Source organism: Ahaetulla prasina, chromosome 6, assembly GCF_028640845.1.
Source record: "Ahaetulla prasina isolate Xishuangbanna chromosome 6, ASM2864084v1, whole genome shotgun sequence".
In the NCBI taxonomy this organism is placed as follows: Eukaryota; Metazoa; Chordata; class Lepidosauria; order Squamata; family Colubridae; genus Ahaetulla; species Ahaetulla prasina.
The window spans coordinates 110,387,587-110,405,996 of NC_080544.1; the positions used below are offsets into that span (position 1 = coordinate 110,387,587).

The following is an 18,410-nucleotide window of genomic DNA, read 5'->3' on the forward strand; positions in this document are numbered from 1 at the left end:
CGCAGACCCATCGGTTGCTAGGGACTGGTTTTTGCCAGGAAACGGAAGTAAACACCAGTTTTGGACAAAATAATTAACAGTCATATTACAGCAGGATGTTGCAAACAGTTGTAAAGGCAGGCCGGTTGCTGTGTGCCCCAAGTGCTACGCGACCGGTCGTAAATTGAGGACTACCTATCCAAAAGACAGCCAGTTTGGGGAACCCTGGCTTATAATGGGGGGGGGGGGAGATCTCGGCCTGTCCCGCGAAAACCCAGGAAGACGAGAGAACAATCTCAACTGAGCTGGGGCGCCCACCATTCTGCCGCCCACCCCCACCCCAACGCGCAACTTCAGATGTGACAAAACTGACCCACGAGAGCTCACCCTGTGAAATCCAGGACTGACTTTCTTTTGTTTTTTTTTAATAGAAAACAATCCTAATCAAGTCACCTTGCGTGAGTCTGTAACAGATATCAAATTAAAAAAAAAAAAATTTAAAAAAAGTTGAAATGTCCAAACCGTCTTTAAGAAATGTACAAAAGAGACAACCGGAAAGGAATTCAAGTTCCGAACCTCCAAATGAAAGGTTTGTTTGCCCAAATTAAGGATTCAGGATCAGCAAAGGATGGGGGAAGGGGGTGGGGAAGAGGACCTCTTGGTTGGATCCCCCACCCATCCCAGGTGCCCCCCCCCCGGGCCATCTTCAAGGAGCTGCAGCAGGGAGCAGATGGGTAGCACAGGACACGGGTGGAGAGACAGGGGGGGAAAGGGATACTCATTATTCCTCGGGGACCCCTGCCTTTGGGGGTCCAAGGTACAGAAGTGGGGCCGGAAAGGTGGTTGAAATAGCAGCTGTTTCGCCCCTCCTCCCCACCTCGGCGTCAAGGAAGGGACCCAAGCTGTCACAGGTAGGAGCGCCTGGGCTTCAAAGCGGAGCCAGGTTAAGATGGTGAGTAAACATGCCCGGCGCCCGCCGGCATGAGGTAGAGCAGGGGTTCCCAATCCCCCGAGGGCTGTGGACCAGTACCGGGCCGCGGAAGTGGCAAACAAGCAAACTCCATTTGGGCGAGCAGCGCACATACATGCAGCTCCATTCGGGCGGAGCGGCGGGTTGGCGGGCGTACCGTTTCGCTCAAAGGGAGCTGCGTGTCCGCTCGTTCGCCGCTCACGCGAAACCGTCCCTTCTTCCCCCCCCACACACCTCCCCCCCCCCCCGGCCGGTCGGCAAAGCCAGAAAGTTTGGGGACCGCTGAGGTAGAGTTGACTTCAAAGATCAAGGCCCAAGAGACGAAGGAGGAGCAGCAAAAGTAGGGGTGTCACGTTCCCTCGGGAAAAATCCAATCCTCCCCCCCCTCTCCTCACCCCGCCTTTGCCACCCGGGGAAGTGTACCGCTGCTGCCAAGGAACACAACCCCCTGGTGGGAACCTCCTTCTTCAGCGCCTGACCCCACCCCTCCCAATAAAGGGGAACCCCCCCCCCAAAGTCCTTATGCACAGCTTCTGCGGGAGAACGTTGGCAGCGTCCACTGGTTCAGAGGCTGGTGGGGAAAAGGGGGGCAGATAGAGGCCCAGAGCCCTCCCTCCAGAGTCACTGAGGGATCCCCGAGCAGCCTCCCCTCCCCTGCAGCAGCTCCGGCCACTAGTGGCGACTGGAGGCCAACCCTTTGACCTTGGAGATCTTCTTGGTAGGTTGCCTCTGCTCTGGGTGAGGACATTCCCGCTCGACCAGCTGCTGGTCCATCTCCTGGGCGGAAGAGGAGGACGAGGCGGTGGCCTTCAAGGTCTTCTTGATGTTCAGGACCTGGAAGGAAAGGAAAGGAAAGGCAGGGAAGCAGGGGGAGCAATCTACGTTTCTCTTGAGACTGGGCACACCGCCAGGCCCCTCCGTCTTCTTCGAGCCGAAAGACGGCACCCTTCGGCTTTGGCCACTCAGGATGGGACTCCTCGCTTTCAGACCTCAGCTGACCCCCGATTCTCTGCAGGTAGTCCTCGACTTATGGCCAGTCTCTTAGCGACTGTTCGAAGTTACAGGTAGTCCTCAACTTATGGCCAGTCTCTTAACGGCTGTTCAAAGTTACAAGTAGTTCTCGACTTATGGTGTGTCTCTTAGCGACTGTTCGAATTTACAGGTAGTCCTTGACTTATGGTGTGTCTCTTAGTGACTGTTTGAAGTTACAGGTAGTCCTCGACTTATGGCCAGTCTCTTAGCGACTGTTTGAAGTTACAGGTAGTTCTCGACTTATGGTGTGTCTCTTAGCGACTGTTCGAATTTACAGGTAGTCCTTGAATTATGGCCAGTTTTTTACTGACAGTTCAAAGTTACAGGTAGTTCTCGACTTATGGCCAGTCACTTAGCGACTGTTTGAAGTTACAGGTAATCCTCGACTTATGGCCAGTCACTTAGCGACTGTTCAAAGTTACAGGTAGTCCTCGACTTATGGCCAGTTTCTTAGCGACTGTTCGAAGTTATAGATAGTCCTTGACTTATGGCCAGTCTCTTAGCGACTGTTCGAATTTACAGGTAGTCCTCGACTTACGGCCAGTTTCTTATTGACAGTTCGAAGTTACAGGTAGTCCTCAACTTATGGCTGCAATTGAGCCCCACCCACCCAAATTTCTCTTGCTAAGCGAGACAGCTGGTCGAGCGACTTCCGCCCCATTTTACACCCCTTCCTGCCCCAGTGGCTACGTGAATCGCTCTAGCTGTTAAGTGAGTCACCCACTTTGCTTGTCAGAAGGTCGTAAAAGGGGATCATCACGTGACCCTCCCTCCCCCAACCCACCCCGGGGACTCTGCAACCGTCATAAATAGAAGCCAGTTTCCAAGCATTCGAATTCTGATGACATGACCACAGGGGTGCGGCCAACGGTTGTACGTGTAAAAAAAAAAAAAAAAGGTCGTCACTTTTTTCAGTGCTGTTCGTAACTTTGGTCACTAAACGAACTGTTGTTAAGTTGAGGACTACCTGCATGGAGACCAAGTATGGAGTGAATGGAGAATAAATCAGCCAAAAAAAAACCCCCCAAAACAAACCAACCCACATAAAAACAGCAGCACAACAGCACAGCTAACATCAAAAACATCATTAAAAAAGAATGTTCTTTCTGCGCCAACTCAGTAAGCTCAAACTGCCCAAGGAGCTGCTGATTCAGTTCTACAGAGGAATTATTGAGTCTGTCATTTGCACCTCTATAACTGTCTGGTTCGGTTCTGCAACCCAACAAGAAAAACACAGACTTCAGAGGATAATTAGAACTGCAGAAAAAATAATTGCTACCAACTTGCCTTCCATTGAGGACCTGTATACTGCACGAATCAAGAAGAGGGCCGTGAAAATATTTGCAGATCCCTCGCATCCAGGACATAAACTGTTTCAACTCCTACCCTCAAAACGACGCTATAGAGCACTGCACACCAGAACAACTAGACACAAGAACAGTTTTTTCCCGAAGGCCATCACTCTGCTAAACAAATAATTCCCTCAACACTGTCAGACTATTTACTGGATCTGCACTACTATTAATCTACTCATCGTTCCCATCACCAATCTCTTTCCACTTATGACTGTATGACTATAACTTGTTGCTGGCAATCCTTATGATTTATATTGATATATTGACCATCAATTGTGTTGTAAATGTTGTACCTTGATGAAGGTATCTTTTCTTTTATGTACACTGAGAGCATCTGCACCAAGACAAATTCCTTGTGTGTCCAATCACACTTGGCCAATAAAATTCTATTCTATTCATTCTATTCTATTCTATTCTATTCTATTCTATTCTATTCTATTCTATTCTATTCTATTCTATTCTATTCTATTCTATTCTATTCTATTCTATTCTATTCTACAAGAGTCAGGACAAAACCAGACAGACGGTGGGTCCATCCATCAATTAGCTTTTGATGTTTGGCAGGTTCAGGAAAGTAAAAAAAAAAAAAAAACCCAACGCCACAAGATATGGGCACAGCGCCACCTTCTGGGACGCAGGAATCAAACCCTTATTTATGGGGAAAAGGCGAAAGGCACGCTGTCTTTTACTGACCCCTTTCCGCCTCGGGGACTATCCAGCTCCTGCGATCAGGAAGAAAATTGCCAGTGAAGTTATATTTTATTATCAACAACTTCAGGATACGACTGTCGGGAAAACCGTAGTGTATGAAATACGCTCTAAATCAGGGGTCTCCAACATTGGTCCCTTTAAAACTTGTGGACTTCAACTCCCAGAATCCCACAGTCAGTATGCTTTAAAGCAGGGGTCTCCAACCTTAAAGGCACAACACCTTTAAGACTTGAGGACTTCAACTCCCAGAGTTCCTCAGCCAGCTTTGCTGGCTGAGGGACTCTGGGAGTTGAAGTCCACAAGTCTTAAAGGGACCAAGGTTGGAGACCCCTGCTCTAAATAAAGAGCCTCCCAGGAAGGTCGATGCAAGACCTGGGCTAGGAGTGGAGGAAATGAAAGGCAGCCATTAAAATAGAGGGGGTGAGATAAAATTGGGCAGAGGGCCGGCATGATTTCAGCCGATCTGACCTTCTGTGGGCAAGAAGGCGGCCACAGAAGCGATGAGCTGAATTATCAAAGCATAGGTGATACTCAACTTAACGGCCACAATTGAGCCCAAAATTTCTGTTGCTAGGCGAGATGGCCGTTAAGTGACTTTCACCCAATTTTACAACTTTCCTTCCCGCAGCTGTTAAGTGAATCGGTGCAGTCGTTCCGTTAGTCGCCCGGTTGTTAAGTGAATCTGGCTCTCCCCGCTGACTTGGCTTGTCAGAAAGTGGGACACTGCAACCAGGGGACACTGCAACCGTCATAAATACGAGTCCGTGGCCAAGCAGCTGGATTTTGATCATGTCACCATGGGGGGAGGGGGGGGAAATGCTGCAACGGCCGTTAAGTGTGAAAAACGGTCGTTAAGTCACTTTTTTTCCGGTGCCGATTTAACTTGGAATGGTCACTGAATGAATTGCTGTAAATCGAGGACTATCTGCATGTAAAGAATTTTCTCTCTTTTGGGCGTGCTGTAGCAATTTAGGCATTTTCCGAATTTCTGACATGCTGAGCCGGAAAGGTTCCCCCATCCCTGGCTTTATCCTTGGCCTTCTATTATTATTATTATTATTATTATTATTATTATTATTATTATTATTATTATTATTATTATTATTATTATTATTATTATTATTATTATTATTATTATTATTATTATTATTAAAATTTGTATACCGCCCTTCTCCCGAAGGACTCAGGGCGGTTCACAGCCAATAAAATACAAAGATACATATAACATCAGTTAAAAACAATATTACAAAACTAATTCAATGTATGGCCTAAAATTAGAATACAATTAAAAACCCCATTTAAAAACCCTCATTTAAAAACCCCAATTAAAAACCACGTTTATGCCACGGAAGAATAGGTGCATCTTTAGCTCGCGGCGGAAGGTCTGGAGGTCGGGGAGTTGTCGAAGCCCCGGAGGCAGCTCGTTCCAGAGGGCAGGAGCCCCCACAGAGAAGGTCCTCCCCCTGGAGGTCGCCAGCCGACATTGTTTCGCTGACGGTATCCGAAGGAGGCCCTCTCTGTGAGAGCGCACTGGTCGGTGGGAGGCTACCGGTGGCAGTAGGCGGTCCCGTAGGTAACCCGGTCCTAAGCCATGGAGCGCTTTAAAGGTGGTAACCAACACCTTGAATTGGACCACCAGAAGCCAGTGCAGGCTGCGCAGGAGGGGTGTCACATGGGAGCCACGAGGTGCTCCCTCTATCACTTGCGCAGCCGCATTCTGGACCAGTTGGAGCTTCCGGGTACCCTTCAGGGGGAGCCCCTCTAGATTAGGATGTGAAGGATGAGAGGCGAGCATGAGGGGAAGTTGAAAAGAAGTGTGACAAGACTCAAAAGGAGGGGGGGGGCTCTTGTTTCCTAAGGAGAATCATCTACCTAGCAATAGCAATTAGCCTTATATTCCTCTTCACTGGGCTTTCCAGCCCTCTCTTAAGCGGCTTTATAGAATCCGCCTCTTGCCCCTAATAATCTGGGTCCTCATTTTACCCACCTCGGAAGGATGGAAGGCTGAGCCAACCCTGAGCCAGTCAGGATCGAACTCCTGGCCGTGGGCAGTGAATTAGCCTGCAACTCTGCACTCCAACCACTGTGCCACATGGGAGGAAGGGAGGGAAGGAGGGAGGGAGGAAGAATAGCAATAGCACTTAGACTTATGTACCGCTTCACAGTGCTTTTATAGCCCTCTCTAAACCGTTTACAGAGTCAGCCTATTGCCCCCCAAATAATCTGGGTCCTCATTTTATTGACCTCAGAAGGATGGAAGGCCGAGTTAAACCTTGAGCCGGTCAGAATTGAACTCCTGGCTTGCGAATGCAGAAATATGCTGCAACACTGCATTCTAACCACTGCGCCACATGGCTTGAAGGAAGGAATGAAGGAAGATGTAAGGAAGAGGAGAGGGAGGGAGGGACGAATAGCAATACCGCTTAGACTTATATACCGCTTCACAGCGCTTTTACAGGCCTCTGTAAGCGGTTTACAGAGTCATCCGGTTGCCCCCAACAATTTGAGTCTTCATTTTACCCACCTCGGAAGAATGGGAGGCTGAGTCAACCTTGAGCCAGTCAGGATCGAACTCCTGGCTGTGGGCAGAGTTTGCCTGCAATACCGCATTCTAACCACTGCGCCATCACGGCCCTTATAAGACACTGACCTCTGTCTCCACCTGTTGCTGAGTCCGGTTGTGGTTCTCCTTGTACTGGTTGGCTCTAAGTACCTGTTGCTCGATTCCTAACAGGACGGCTTCACACCCGTCGCACCTGCCAACACAAAACTTCCACCGTCACGGATTGGGAGCGGCGGGGGGAGAAGGGAGGAGCGGAAAAGAGGCAATGCTGCCTGAATTGGGGAGAGGGGAGACACCCCCCCCACAACCTGTTGGGCCAGAGGGAGGCAGGGAAGGAGAGAGGCAGGGAGGGAGGAAGAGGGAGGCAAGGAGAGAGGGAGGGAAAGAGGGAGTGAGAGGGAGACAAGGAGGGAGGCAGGGAGAGAGGCATGGAGGAGGAGGCAGGGAGGGAGGAAGAGGGAGGGAAAGAGGGAGAGAGGGAGGCAGAGAGGGAGGGAGACACGGAGACAGGGAGGCAGGGAGAGAGGCAGGGAGGAAGAGGGAGGCAGGGAGAGAGGGAGGCAGGGAGGGAGGGAGAGGGAGGCAGGGAGAGAGGGAGGCAGAGAGGGAGGGAGACACGGAGACAGGGAGAGAGGCAGGGAGGAAGAGGGAGGCAACGAGGGAGGCAGGGAGAGAGGGAGGCAGGGAGGGAGGGAGAGGGAGGCAGGGAGAGAGGGAGGCAGAGAGGGAGGGAGACACGGAGACAGGGAGAGAGGCAGGGAGGAAGAGGGAGGCAGGGAGAGGGAGGGAGGCAGGAGGAAGAGGGAGGCAACGAGGAGGCAGGAGGAGGAGGGAGGCAGAGAGGGAGGGAGACACGGAGACAGGGAGAGAGGCAGGGAGGAAGAGGGAGGCAACGAGGGAGGCAGGGAGGGAGGGAGACACGGAGACAGGGAGGGAGGGAGGCAGAGAGGGAGGGAGACACGGAGACAGGGAGGAAGAGGGAGGCAACGAGGGAGGCAGGGAGGGAGAGGGAGACAAGGAGAGAGGCAGGGAGAGAGGGAGGCAGAGAGGGAGGGAGAAACGGAGACAGGGAGGAAGAGGGAGGCAACGAGGGAGGCAGGGAGGCAGGGAGGGAGAGGGAGACAAGGAGAGAGGCAGGGAGAGAGGGAGGCAGGGAAAAGGAGGCAGAGAGGGAGAGAGGGAGGAAGGAGCAGAGAGAGGGAGGCAGGAAGGGAGGAAAAGGGAGGCAAGGAGGGAGGGAGGGAGGGAAAGAGGGAGAAAGGGAAGCAGAGAGGGAGGGAAGCAGAGAGGGAGGCAGGGAGGAAGAGGGAGGCAGGAAGGGAGGCAGGAAGGGAAGGAGGGAAGGAGAGAGGGAGGGGCCCAGCTCACCACTCATTGAGGGTTTTAATGATGTTGCTGATGTCTTTCCTTTGAATGTCCCGCCCGATGCAGAAATCCACTTCCAGCACTTGGTTCCGTTGATCCAGTTTGCCTTGGATGATGTCAGTGTAAACGGCTTCGATGATCAGGTCTTCCAGCTCCCGGAGGTTCCGCATGTCCAGGTCTTTCAGCAGCACGGAATAAGGGATGCACTGGGGAGGGGGCAAGGGGGGAGAAAAGGGGGAGAAAGGGAAGCCGTCACCCAAATGAGGCCATAGCAAAAGCTCTTAGGCTTACACGGCTAACCTCCCACTTAACGACAGTTCATTTTAGTGACCGTTCAAAGGTACAACTGCACTGGAAAAACATGGCTTGTAAATCTCATGCTCGCCTATTATAATTTTAAGCCGTAACACCTTTGCTATGATCCACACAAACCCCTCCCAAGGAGGCTGGCTGGGTTACTAATCTTTTTCTGCCACGGATAGCTTTTCCAGAAATTGTATTTCAATGCAAAAAATAACGAATACAGTAGCGGCCAAAATTGTGGAAACCTTTTGGGAAAAGTCTATTTTTGAGGTTTGATGGCTAATAACACCACTTTTTTGGGGGGGGAAGTTTCAAGATAATCCTATTCCACTGCTGGAATGGCCTGGGAATAGCCCAGACTTTCACCCAATGGAAAATCTATGGATCCGACTAAAGAAATTTGTTAGTCAGAAGCGACCCAGCAATAAATATTCAGGCCTCTGTGGCTCAGGCTGCTAAGACAGTCTGTTATTAACACAGCTGCTTGCAATTACTGCAGGTTCAAGCCCCACCAGGCCCAAGGTTGACTCAGCCTTCCATCCTTTATAAGGTAGGTAAAATGAGGACCCAGATTGTTGGGGGCAATAAGTTGACTTTGTATATAATATACAAATAGGATGAAGACTATTGCTTAACACATTGTAAGCCACCCTGAGTCTTCGGAGAAGGGCGGGATATAAATGCAAATTAAAAAAAAAACCCAGTTAATAGAAGCCATCATTCAGTCTTGGTTCACTCCATGGGAAGACATTGTAAGGCCGTCATTCATGCTAAAGGTTACCCCACTAAGTATTCACTGACATAATGATAATTTTTGTATATCTCGTTTTTTCTATGGTGATAATTTTTGTATATCTCGTTTTTTTCTACGTGTTTCATTTTTCTTCTTCATACTGTACCTGCTATTCTAATAGCAAATCCTTCATAAAAGTTATTGCATTATATTCTTGATTCAATTATCTTTCCATTGATATATAATTTTATGGTACTACTACCAAAAAAAAAGTGGTATTATTAGCTAGTTTTAGAAAATACATTTTTCCCAAAAGGTTTTCACAATTTTGGCCACAACTGTACAGATAATGTTTACATTTTAAAAGGAAACCGATTATCCTCAAATACGGTTCTCAAAATATTTTTAAAAGTTAATTCAAATATTAGATAGTGAGATTTATTAAAGCTAACAAGCATTTCCGGAGTCGCACAGCCAATTGGGCACAACTGAGCCCAAAATTTATGGTATGTTGCGAAGCGAGAAATTCGTTGTGAGTTTCACCCCTTTTTACAACTTTTCTCGTTATATTTGTTATATCTGAGCGAGAGAGAAGGAAAAGGAAAAGGGAAAGGAAGAAAGTCTAATGGGCCCATGTCCAAATACTAAAGAGAAGGCCAATACTTCAGGCACCCACAAATTGGCCTGATTTGTCTATTTCCCTACTAAAGTGCTGAACAGATTATTTTTCTGCTCCACCTGCAGAAAATAACTGGTTTTTGATTTTTTTTAATTGAGTGCATTTCTACTTTACCTTCATTCTGGAAGCTAAGCTGACAATGGTCAAATGCTTCAACTTGTTCTTCTGGGGCCCCGTCAAAGCTGGCAGGTTGCTCTGGTTCGCTGTCCGAGAAATCAAATTCCAACAACTCCTTCAGATTATGGATTAAACTGAATGTATCTGGGGTCAAAAAGTCCTTGCGTTTCCCCTTAACACCCCGGCAAATGTCAGACTGTCAACCCAAGCCCGCTTTGGAAGAGAGAGGGGGCACAGACTGTTCTATCCCCCCACCCAACCACAACCAAGAAGACATGCAAGCTGACTATATCTGCCAGCAATTTATTCCTATGACAGATATCAGTTCTGGCAATGAACCTGCGATTGCCTGCCAAGTTCTCTTATCTCCTCAGAAGCCAGCGTAGTTTGTTGCTGGAGCAACCAAGAGTTCAGAAATAAACAGAAATCCAGAAGCCAAATTCTTAGTCTCGAAATATTGCAGCCAAAGTTTCCAAGAGTCAGTTTTTGTCCGTCACAAGAAGCTATAGAGCAGCTCCTCCTGCTTTTATACCCTGTGGGGTGTGGCTCCGTGATTCAGCACTCTCTAGGCCTGCCCTACCCCTTCTTTTGTTGTTCCCGCCTCTCCTTTCTGCGATGCCTGGGATTTAACAGGAACGTTCCTCTTTTAAACGCGAGCTCAAGACCTTTTTATTTCACCGTGCGGCGCTAGCCTGATGAAATTTTTAAGTCGGGGTTTTATGATGGCTTTATCTTAGTTTTAATCCTATTTGGCCATTTTATAATCAGTTTTTTAATATGTTTTTAATTTTTGTTCATGTTTATGCTGTTTTATTTGGCTGTAAACCACCCTGAGTCCTTCGGGAGAAGGGCGGTATAAAAATTGAATGAATAAATGAACAAACAAACAAAAAAACAAACAAACAAACCAGGACTGATTGTCAGCAGCTGGGTCTTGAGGCGTTGCCTGGGAGGGGGAAGGTGCGGGAGAAAGAGGCCTCGTCATCTCTTCCACCTGGCCTGCCTCTGGGACCTGGAGCGGAGCCAGAGAGGAAGGTCCTGCAGAGGGAAGCCCTGTCGGCTCTTCCCCCTCACTCTCTGAGTCACTCTCTGCCAGGAGGCCAGGCTCGGGAGCCGAAGACACAACATAGACTGTCACATCATTGGGGGTCGTAATCAGAATCAGAATTCCAGCAGACTCTTACCAACATAATCGGGGTAGGTTCCATAGGCAAATAGATTCAGCAGCTGAAAATAAGCAGCATTCGGTCCTTGAGCAATCTGGAGATATAAGAAAAGCAAAAAGAGCCATTCGTGTGTCTCTGGAGATTCTCAGTCATTCAGGTCTCAATTGTCCGAAAGGTGCTTTTTTTCCCCCCAAGGGGCAACTGGACTTCCTGGTTTTTCTTCGGAGACGTTTCGCTTCTCCTCCAAGAAGCTTCTTCAGCTCTTGAACGGAGCTTTTTCCAGAGCTGAAGAAGCTTCTTGGGTAAGAAGCGAAACGTCTTCAAAGGAGAACGAGAAAGTCCAGTTGCCTCTAGACCAGTGGTTCTCAACCTTTATAGTGCTGCGACCCCTTTAATACAATTCCCCACGATGTGGCGACCCCAACCATAAAATTATTTTCGTTTTGAATTTATCGCACCTGAAGCCGTATTGGCTAGCGATCTGAACTGCTTGCGATTGCCTTGAGGACGGAGGCATTAAAGCAGAGACTCCTCCCCTATTAAGTTTATTGCGCCTGAAGCCAGATTAGGCTAGCGATTGGGAGTGATTGCAGCTGGCTAGAGAGGGAGACATCAGAGCAAAGATTTCTCTCTTTTTTAATTCATCCCGCCTGAAGCCGAATACAGCTAGCGATTTGAAGAGCCTGCAGCTGGCTTGTGGAGTCAACCATTGGAGCGCAATTGTTCGACTCGCAAGTATACTTCCCATATTTCCGATGGTCTTAGGCGACCCCTGGCAAATCGTCATTCGACCCCCAACGGGGTCCCAACCCACAGGTTGAGAACCGCTGCTCTAGAAAAAAGCACCGTTGGGTTATTCATGTGTGATTAACCCATGGACAAACGGAACAAACCGAGTAAGCCAGGGCTCTGTGTCGGAGGACAAGACGGCACGCAGAACTGAATCAAGACAGGGTACAAAGGCTACTACAGCTAGTGCTCGACTTACAACCGTTCCTTTAGTGACTGTTCAAAGTTACAACCGCACTGAAAAAAGTGACTTGTGACCGTTTTTCACACTTACAACCGTTGCAGCGTCCCCGCGGTCACGTGATCAAGTTTGGACACTTGGCCACTGACTCGTATTTATGACAGTCGCAATGTCCCGGGGTCACGGGATTCCCCCTTTTGCGATTTTCTGACAAGCAACATCCATGGGGAAGCCAGATTCACTTAACAGCCACGTGGCTAACCTAACTGCAGTGATTCATTCAACAACGGTGGCAAGAAAGGTCATTAAATGGGGCAAAATTCACTTAATGAATTCACTTGACGAACGTATCTTTTCTTTTATATACGCTGAGAGCATCTGCACCAAGACAAATTCCTTGTGTGTTCAATCACACTTGGCCAATCAAAAATTCTATTCTATTCTATTCTATTCTATAGTTTCCTAGTATGATTTGATTGCTTATTTGTTCCCTGTGACTATCATTAAGTGTTGTACCTTATGATTCTTGATGAAGGTATATTTTCTTTTATGTATTCTTGAGAGCATATGCACAGAAGACAAATTCCTTGTGTATTCAATCACACTTGGCCAATAAAGAATTCTATTCTGTTCTGTTCTGTTCTGTTCTATTCTATTCTATTCTATTCTATTATCACTAAGTGTTGTATCTTATGATTCTTGACAAATATATTTTATTTTTTCTTTATGTACACTGAGAGCATATGCACCAAAGATAAATTCCTTGTGTGTCCAATCACATTTGGCCAATAAAGAATTCAATTCAATTCAATTCAATTCAATTCAATTCAATTCTATTCTGTTCTATTCTACTCTACTCTACTCATAAATGTTTTGGCTCAATGTTGGTTGTAAGTTGAGGACTACCTGTATTTCAGTACCAGAGGTCACCAAATTTAGTGCTAGATGTCAAATACAGGAATCAGCACCAATGGTTTGGTTGGCACTCTTTGGCACAGGGAGTGTATCAGTTTACAATCTGTGGGGAAATCAAGTGTGGAATTTTACTTGATGCAGCCTCTCATCCCCAATGACAAAGATTCTCCCAAACTTAACCAAGGCTGGGATCAACTATCCCTTTGGCATATGCAGCAAAAGAAACTCCTGGGACATTATTTTACCAAGAATAAAAAATCTTTATTGATATTTACTGATAGATCCATACAGGATCCAGAAGAAGCGAAGCCAGTTTTGAGGCTTCCCTGCAAAAATTGCACAATTAAAATCCCCCTTTTCCCCCTCTGGGCCACCCACATGTCCTTTGTCCACCAATCCAGCGCAATCTTTTTGTTTTGGGAAACAGCCTGCCCGGCTCAGAAGGGTTTCATTGTATGACCTTGAGGTGTTGAGATTCTCCCAAGCTACAGAAGGTGCATACAAATTCCTCAATTCCATCCCTGAATGTTGGTTGCTAGAATAGTAAAAGCTATCGCGGAGAAAACAACACCTCTACCAACACAGGTAGTCCCTTGGACTGCAAGGCTATCCACCCGGTCAGTCCTAGAGGGGATCAACCCTGACTGCTCTTTAGAAGGCCAGATCCTGAAGAAGAAACTCAGATACTTTGGCCACCTAATGAGAAGGAAGGACTCACTGGAGAAGAACCTAATGCTGGGAATGATTGAGGAGCAAAAGAAGAAGGGGACGACAGAGAACGAGGTGGCTGGATGGAGTCACTGAAGCAGTCGGCGTGAGCTTAAATGGACTCCAGAGGATGGTAGAGGACAGGAAGGCCTGGAGGAACATTGTCCATGGGGTCGCGATGGGTCAGAAACGACTTCGCAACTAACAACAACAACACAGGGCAAGCTACTGTATAAAAACAGAAAGGAAACTCTATACTGGCTAGTAACGATGGTGTTACCTAGTTGGGCAATGAAATGTCTGCAAGAAAACCACCAAGCTCCGACAGCATTAACTGTGACCCCACAGTTCAACCCTGAGCTACAGATTCTCTTCTACTGGAATCTTACTGTAACAGTGAAGAAAGGAACATGTCCAACACTCACCTCTCGCACATTAGTTAATTCCAGTAGTTCTCCAAATACGTAAATCCCAGGAGCCTCCAGCACTTGGTTGATGAGGGCAATCAACGCTGAACCACTAGTGCCTCTGGCTAATAAAATGAACTGCTCCAGGAGATTACAGGCTGGCTTCTGCTCCCCTGCCATTCTTAATTCTTAACACTGCAAAACACAGAGTGTCGTAGCTGCTGTTCAATGTTTGGTTCAAAAGGAATGTGACAGAAGCCAGTATGATGAATGAAAACACTTCAGCTTTATTTCATGTCTAAAAAGTATCGTCTTAAAGAAGCAATTAATGTCAAGAGATGTTCAACCCTAAAGGGGAGGGGGGGAAACCCCAAAGGATAAATTTATGAAGGCTGGGAAAAGGAAGGGTGACAATATTTACAAATTTCTGCTTTTCCTGTTTTAAAAAAAATGAGTTTGAACAAATATAAAAAGCCTAAAGATGTCAGTGCTACATCAAAGAAACAAAAGCAATACAGATAGTTCTCAACTTACAGTCACAAATGAACCCAAAAGTTCCACTGCTAAGTAAGACAATTTAGTGAGTTTTGCCCCATTTTACGACTTTTTTCCACAGTCAAACAAGTCACTGCACATAAGTCATGCAGTTATTAAATGACTTCCCCGTTTGACCTTGCTTGTCAGAGGCCCACTTGGAAGCTTACAAATGATGATCACATGACACTGGAAAAGTGCAACTGTCAGAAATACAAGCATCTGTATTTGGATCATGTGACCCTAGGGATGCTACAACCATCATAAGCGCAAAAACTGGTCATAAGTCACTTTTTTCAGTGCCTTTATAATTCTAAACAGTCACTAAATGAGTGGTTGTATGTGGAGGGCTACCTGTACCAGAAATTATCAAGAAAATTAAACAATTCCAGAATCAGGTCTACTTTTTAAAGAAATGCCTTTCCTTGCTGATAGAACAGATTGATAATCTAATCCTAACATTTTATCAGTTCTTACGTGATCCTGCAAATGAAGACTTCCCCGTTAACATTAATCTGAATATTTTAAAAGGGAAGGCGAGCCAAAGTAAGGAAGCCAGCAGATTCTGAATCCACATTGATTCAAAGGCAGTGGCCACAAATGGCAGTAATGGCTGCCATTTTACAATACTGGCAGTATGTATCATCAGAAGAATACAAACCTCTGGCCATGCTCTCATGGATCAGTGGTCTTCAAGCTATGCTGGCTGGAGAATTCTGAGAGTCCACAAGCCTTAAAGCTGCCAAGTCTGAAGACCTCTGTCATAAATGTTTGAGGGATCAAATTACTCCCATCAATTCTACCCATCTCATTAGGTTGGACATCAGGGATAAGCTTCAGGTCCCATTTAGCGAGATGAGATGAGATGGGATCTGAAGCTCATCTAGAGATCATCTAGCAGGACCCACGGTCCTTTCTCTGTAGCTGTGCTTGCTCTCAAACACTGCCCGAGGTTCAATTGGCCCTGACTCCATTCACTTTTCAGAAAGCCTTGAAGACCTGGCTGCTTTCCCAAGCATCAGGACTAGGACAGTAACTGACCCCACGCTACTAGTGAACCGTATGTTTGGGAGTCACTGTGTTTTATCAGCTGAGAAAAAAGTTTTTAATTGTTTTCACATGCAGGTAGTTCTCAACAAATGACCCTGTTTTACAACTTTTCCTGCCACGGTTGTTTAGTTCAGGGGTCTCCAACCTTGGTCCCTTTAAGACTGGTGGACTTCAACTCCCAGAGTCCCTCAGCTAGCAAAGCTGGCTGAGGAACTCTGGGAATTAAAGTCCACCGGTCTTAAAGGGACCAAGGTTGGAGACCCCTGGTTTAGTTAGGAGCACGGTTGTAAAGTAAATCTGGTTTCCCCACTGACTTTGCTCGCAAGAAGGTCCCAAAAGGTGGATTTCACATGTCCCCTGGGCATTGCAAACCATCATAACTGCCAAGCTTGATTCTACAGTTGGGGGGGTTCATCAATAAGCAACCTACATATCCAGTCAGGGGCTTAGGAAGAAAGCGAGGAAGGTCTCCACTGGATGGTGCAGATTCAGAGCCCTCTGTCCCAAGTATCCCAGACACAGCGAAGGGAAACAAGCGGCGTTATTCCAGGCTCCAGCGTGCTCAGAAATGCAGAAAGGGACGAAGCACACAGCTGGTTTAACACCCAACCTGCTTGTGTTCAAGGGACTCGGCGGCTGCACATGTTCCCTAAGAGAGAGAGAGAGAGAGAGAGAGAGAGAGAGAGAGACAGAGACAGAGAGAAGTCAAGAGAAACGATCCAAATCTGGCCTGCAAAACTCCAGGAGGCCACCAGGGGGCAGCCACAACTCGGTAAACTCTCCTAATTGGCGCCCTCTAGCGGCGGCCTGGAGCTTTGCAGCATCCCGAGAAGCGGGAGAGGCGGCGGCGGCCGGTTTGCCGGCTACAAAAGGGCTCCCACTACCACGCCCATCATCCCCAACCCACCCAACCCCCTTTTCTTCTTGAGGTCTGGATTTCAAGCTCGCCTCAGGGGGCGTCAATTCTCTCTCCCCCCCCACAAAAAAAAAAAAAAAACCACTTGGACTCCAAATCCCATCATCCCCATCCGGCAGGCACCGTGGAGGGAGCCACGGAGGCTCCGGAGATTGAGGCGTCTCCTTCAGCGGAGCGGCGGCAGCGAAGGAAAACGCCTCCCCGCCCGCTTGCCGGCTCGCCCGCCGCTTCTGGAGGCGCGAACGAGGCCTTCTCCGGTCCCCGAAGTCGCGTTGTATTCCGTCCCGGGCTCAGGTTGGCGGTCCTTACCGGGCAAGGTGCCGTTGTCCCCCGGGCTGCTTCTCCGCTTGGCCGCACCGCGCCTCAGGCCGCCATGACAGCCGCCCTGCCCAAACGGGCGCCGCTCTCGCAGGTGCGTCCCACGGTCCGTTCGTCCCCGCCGGCCCGGCCGGAAGCTGCTCCTCCGACACAATCGTTCCGCCCAAAAAAGGTTCCCTCAGCGGCTGAAGGAGACTTGAGTTGGGGAGGGGGAAGTGAGTGAGTGAGTGAGCCGCCTTTTGAGAATCAGGGGCTGGCCTCCCATGATGCACTTCGCTTGGGCCCTCCCTTTAACCCTTAAAAATAACAGTAACAGAGTTGGAAGGGACCTGGGAGGTCATCTAGTCCAACCCCCCCCTGCTCCACGCAGGAGAGCGGGACTAGGGATTCGAACTGCCGACCTTTCGGATCTACAGTGTCTCAGCCACTTGAAATCAAAATAATAATAGTTATTATTATTTATTATCATTTTTTAATTTTATTATAATACAAACATTTCTAGTAAAGTTTTTTATTTTTAAAACACATTAAAACGGAAGGCAAAATATACAACATTTATATAGATATCACTGTTTATCAGCTATTCAAGACAGTCCTTTCCTATTATTACACATATTTTAGTTCTATCTTAACTCTACTTTTATTTGTCTACCGTTCCTATTTTCTAACCATTCATACCATTTGCTCCAGACCTTATAATATTCTGTGTCCTCTTTCTCTTTAATATCTTTTGTAAGTTTGTTTTTTTTTGTTTACATTTATATCCCGCCCTTCTCCGAAGACTCAGGGCGGCTTACAGTGTATAAGGCAATAGTCTCATTCTATTTGTATATTTACAAAGTCAACTTATTGCCTCCCCAACAATCTGGGTCCTCATTTTACCTACCTTATAAAGGATGGAAGGCTGAGTCAACCTTGGACCTGGTGGGACTAGAACCTGCAGTAATTGCAGGCAGCTGTGTTTAATAACAGGCTTTTTACAGCCTGAGCCACACCACGGCCCTGTTTGTCCAGCTCTGCACATTCTAGTATTTTTTTTAATTAGTTCTTCCTCTTGGTGGATTTTCATTCTTCCAATTTTGGGCATAGGCTGTACTTGCTGCTGTTAATATATGGAATATTAAATTTATTTATTTATTTATTTATTATTTATTTATTTTGTCACAACAGTATATATAAGCATAAGCATGAAAGTAACTAATATATAAGCATATATATAAGCATAAGTATGTAATAACTATATTAATTGGATATAATGAAAGGAAACAATAGGACAGGAACAGTAGGCACACTTGTGCTCTTATGCACGCCCCTTACAGACCTCTTAGGAATGGGGTGAGGTCAATGGTAGACAGTTTTTGGTTAAAGCTTTGGGGATTTTAAGAAGAGACCACAGAGTCAGGTAGTGTGTTCCAAGCACTAATAACTCTGTTACAGAATTCATATTTTCTGCAATCAAGATTGAAGCGGTTAACATTGAGTTTAAATCTATTGTTTGCTCTTGTGTTGTTGTGATTGAAGCTGAAGTAGTCTTCAACAGGAAGGACATTGCAATAGATGATTCTATGAGTTAAACACAGGTCCTGTCGAAGGCGGCGTAAAATATTGCGTATCGTTTG

The 18,410-nt window shown here is 47.1% G+C and overlaps 1 protein-coding gene across 5 annotated transcripts; it reads right to left on the minus strand.

Annotated features, from left to right (window-relative positions):
* Positions 1–391: 391 nt before the first annotated feature.
* COPS7B (COP9 signalosome subunit 7B) lies at positions 392–16,932 on the minus strand. Of its 5 annotated transcripts, none has more exons than XM_058187324.1 (8): positions 16,783–16,932; positions 15,988–16,206; positions 13,992–14,168; positions 10,992–11,067; positions 9,805–9,893; positions 7,979–8,181; positions 6,698–6,803; positions 392–1,783 (listed from the first exon to the last, which is right to left on the minus strand). In XM_058187324.1, exons 3-8 carry the CDS (start codon positions 14,151–14,153, stop codon positions 1,622–1,624), a joined length of 798 nt encoding a protein of 265 aa, XP_058043307.1. In that variant the 5' UTR covers positions 14,154–14,168; positions 15,988–16,206; positions 16,783–16,932; the 3' UTR covers positions 392–1,621. The 5 variants fall into 5 exon arrangements, with proteins under 5 accessions (XP_058043307.1, XP_058043309.1, XP_058043311.1 ...); XM_058187326.1 differs by having other exon boundaries at positions 15,988–16,193; positions 16,783–16,893; XM_058187328.1 differs by lacking the exon at positions 13,992–14,168.
* Positions 16,933–18,410: the final 1,478 nt, after the last annotated feature.

Excerpts from the sequence above, each read along its gene's own strand:
- COPS7B (XM_058187324.1), bottom strand. The coding sequence starts at position 14,153 with ATGGCAGGGGAGCAGAAGCCAGCCTGTAATCTCCTGGAGCAGTTCATT. Across the intron at positions 9,894-10,991 it reads AACCTACCCCGATTATGTTG|CGAACCAGAGCAACCTGCCA; the intron begins GTAAGAGTCTGC and ends TTTCTCGGACAG. Across the intron at positions 1,784-6,697 it reads AGCAACAGGTGGAGACAGAG|GTCCTGAACATCAAGAAGAC; the intron begins GTCAGTGTCTTA and ends CTTTCCTTCCAG.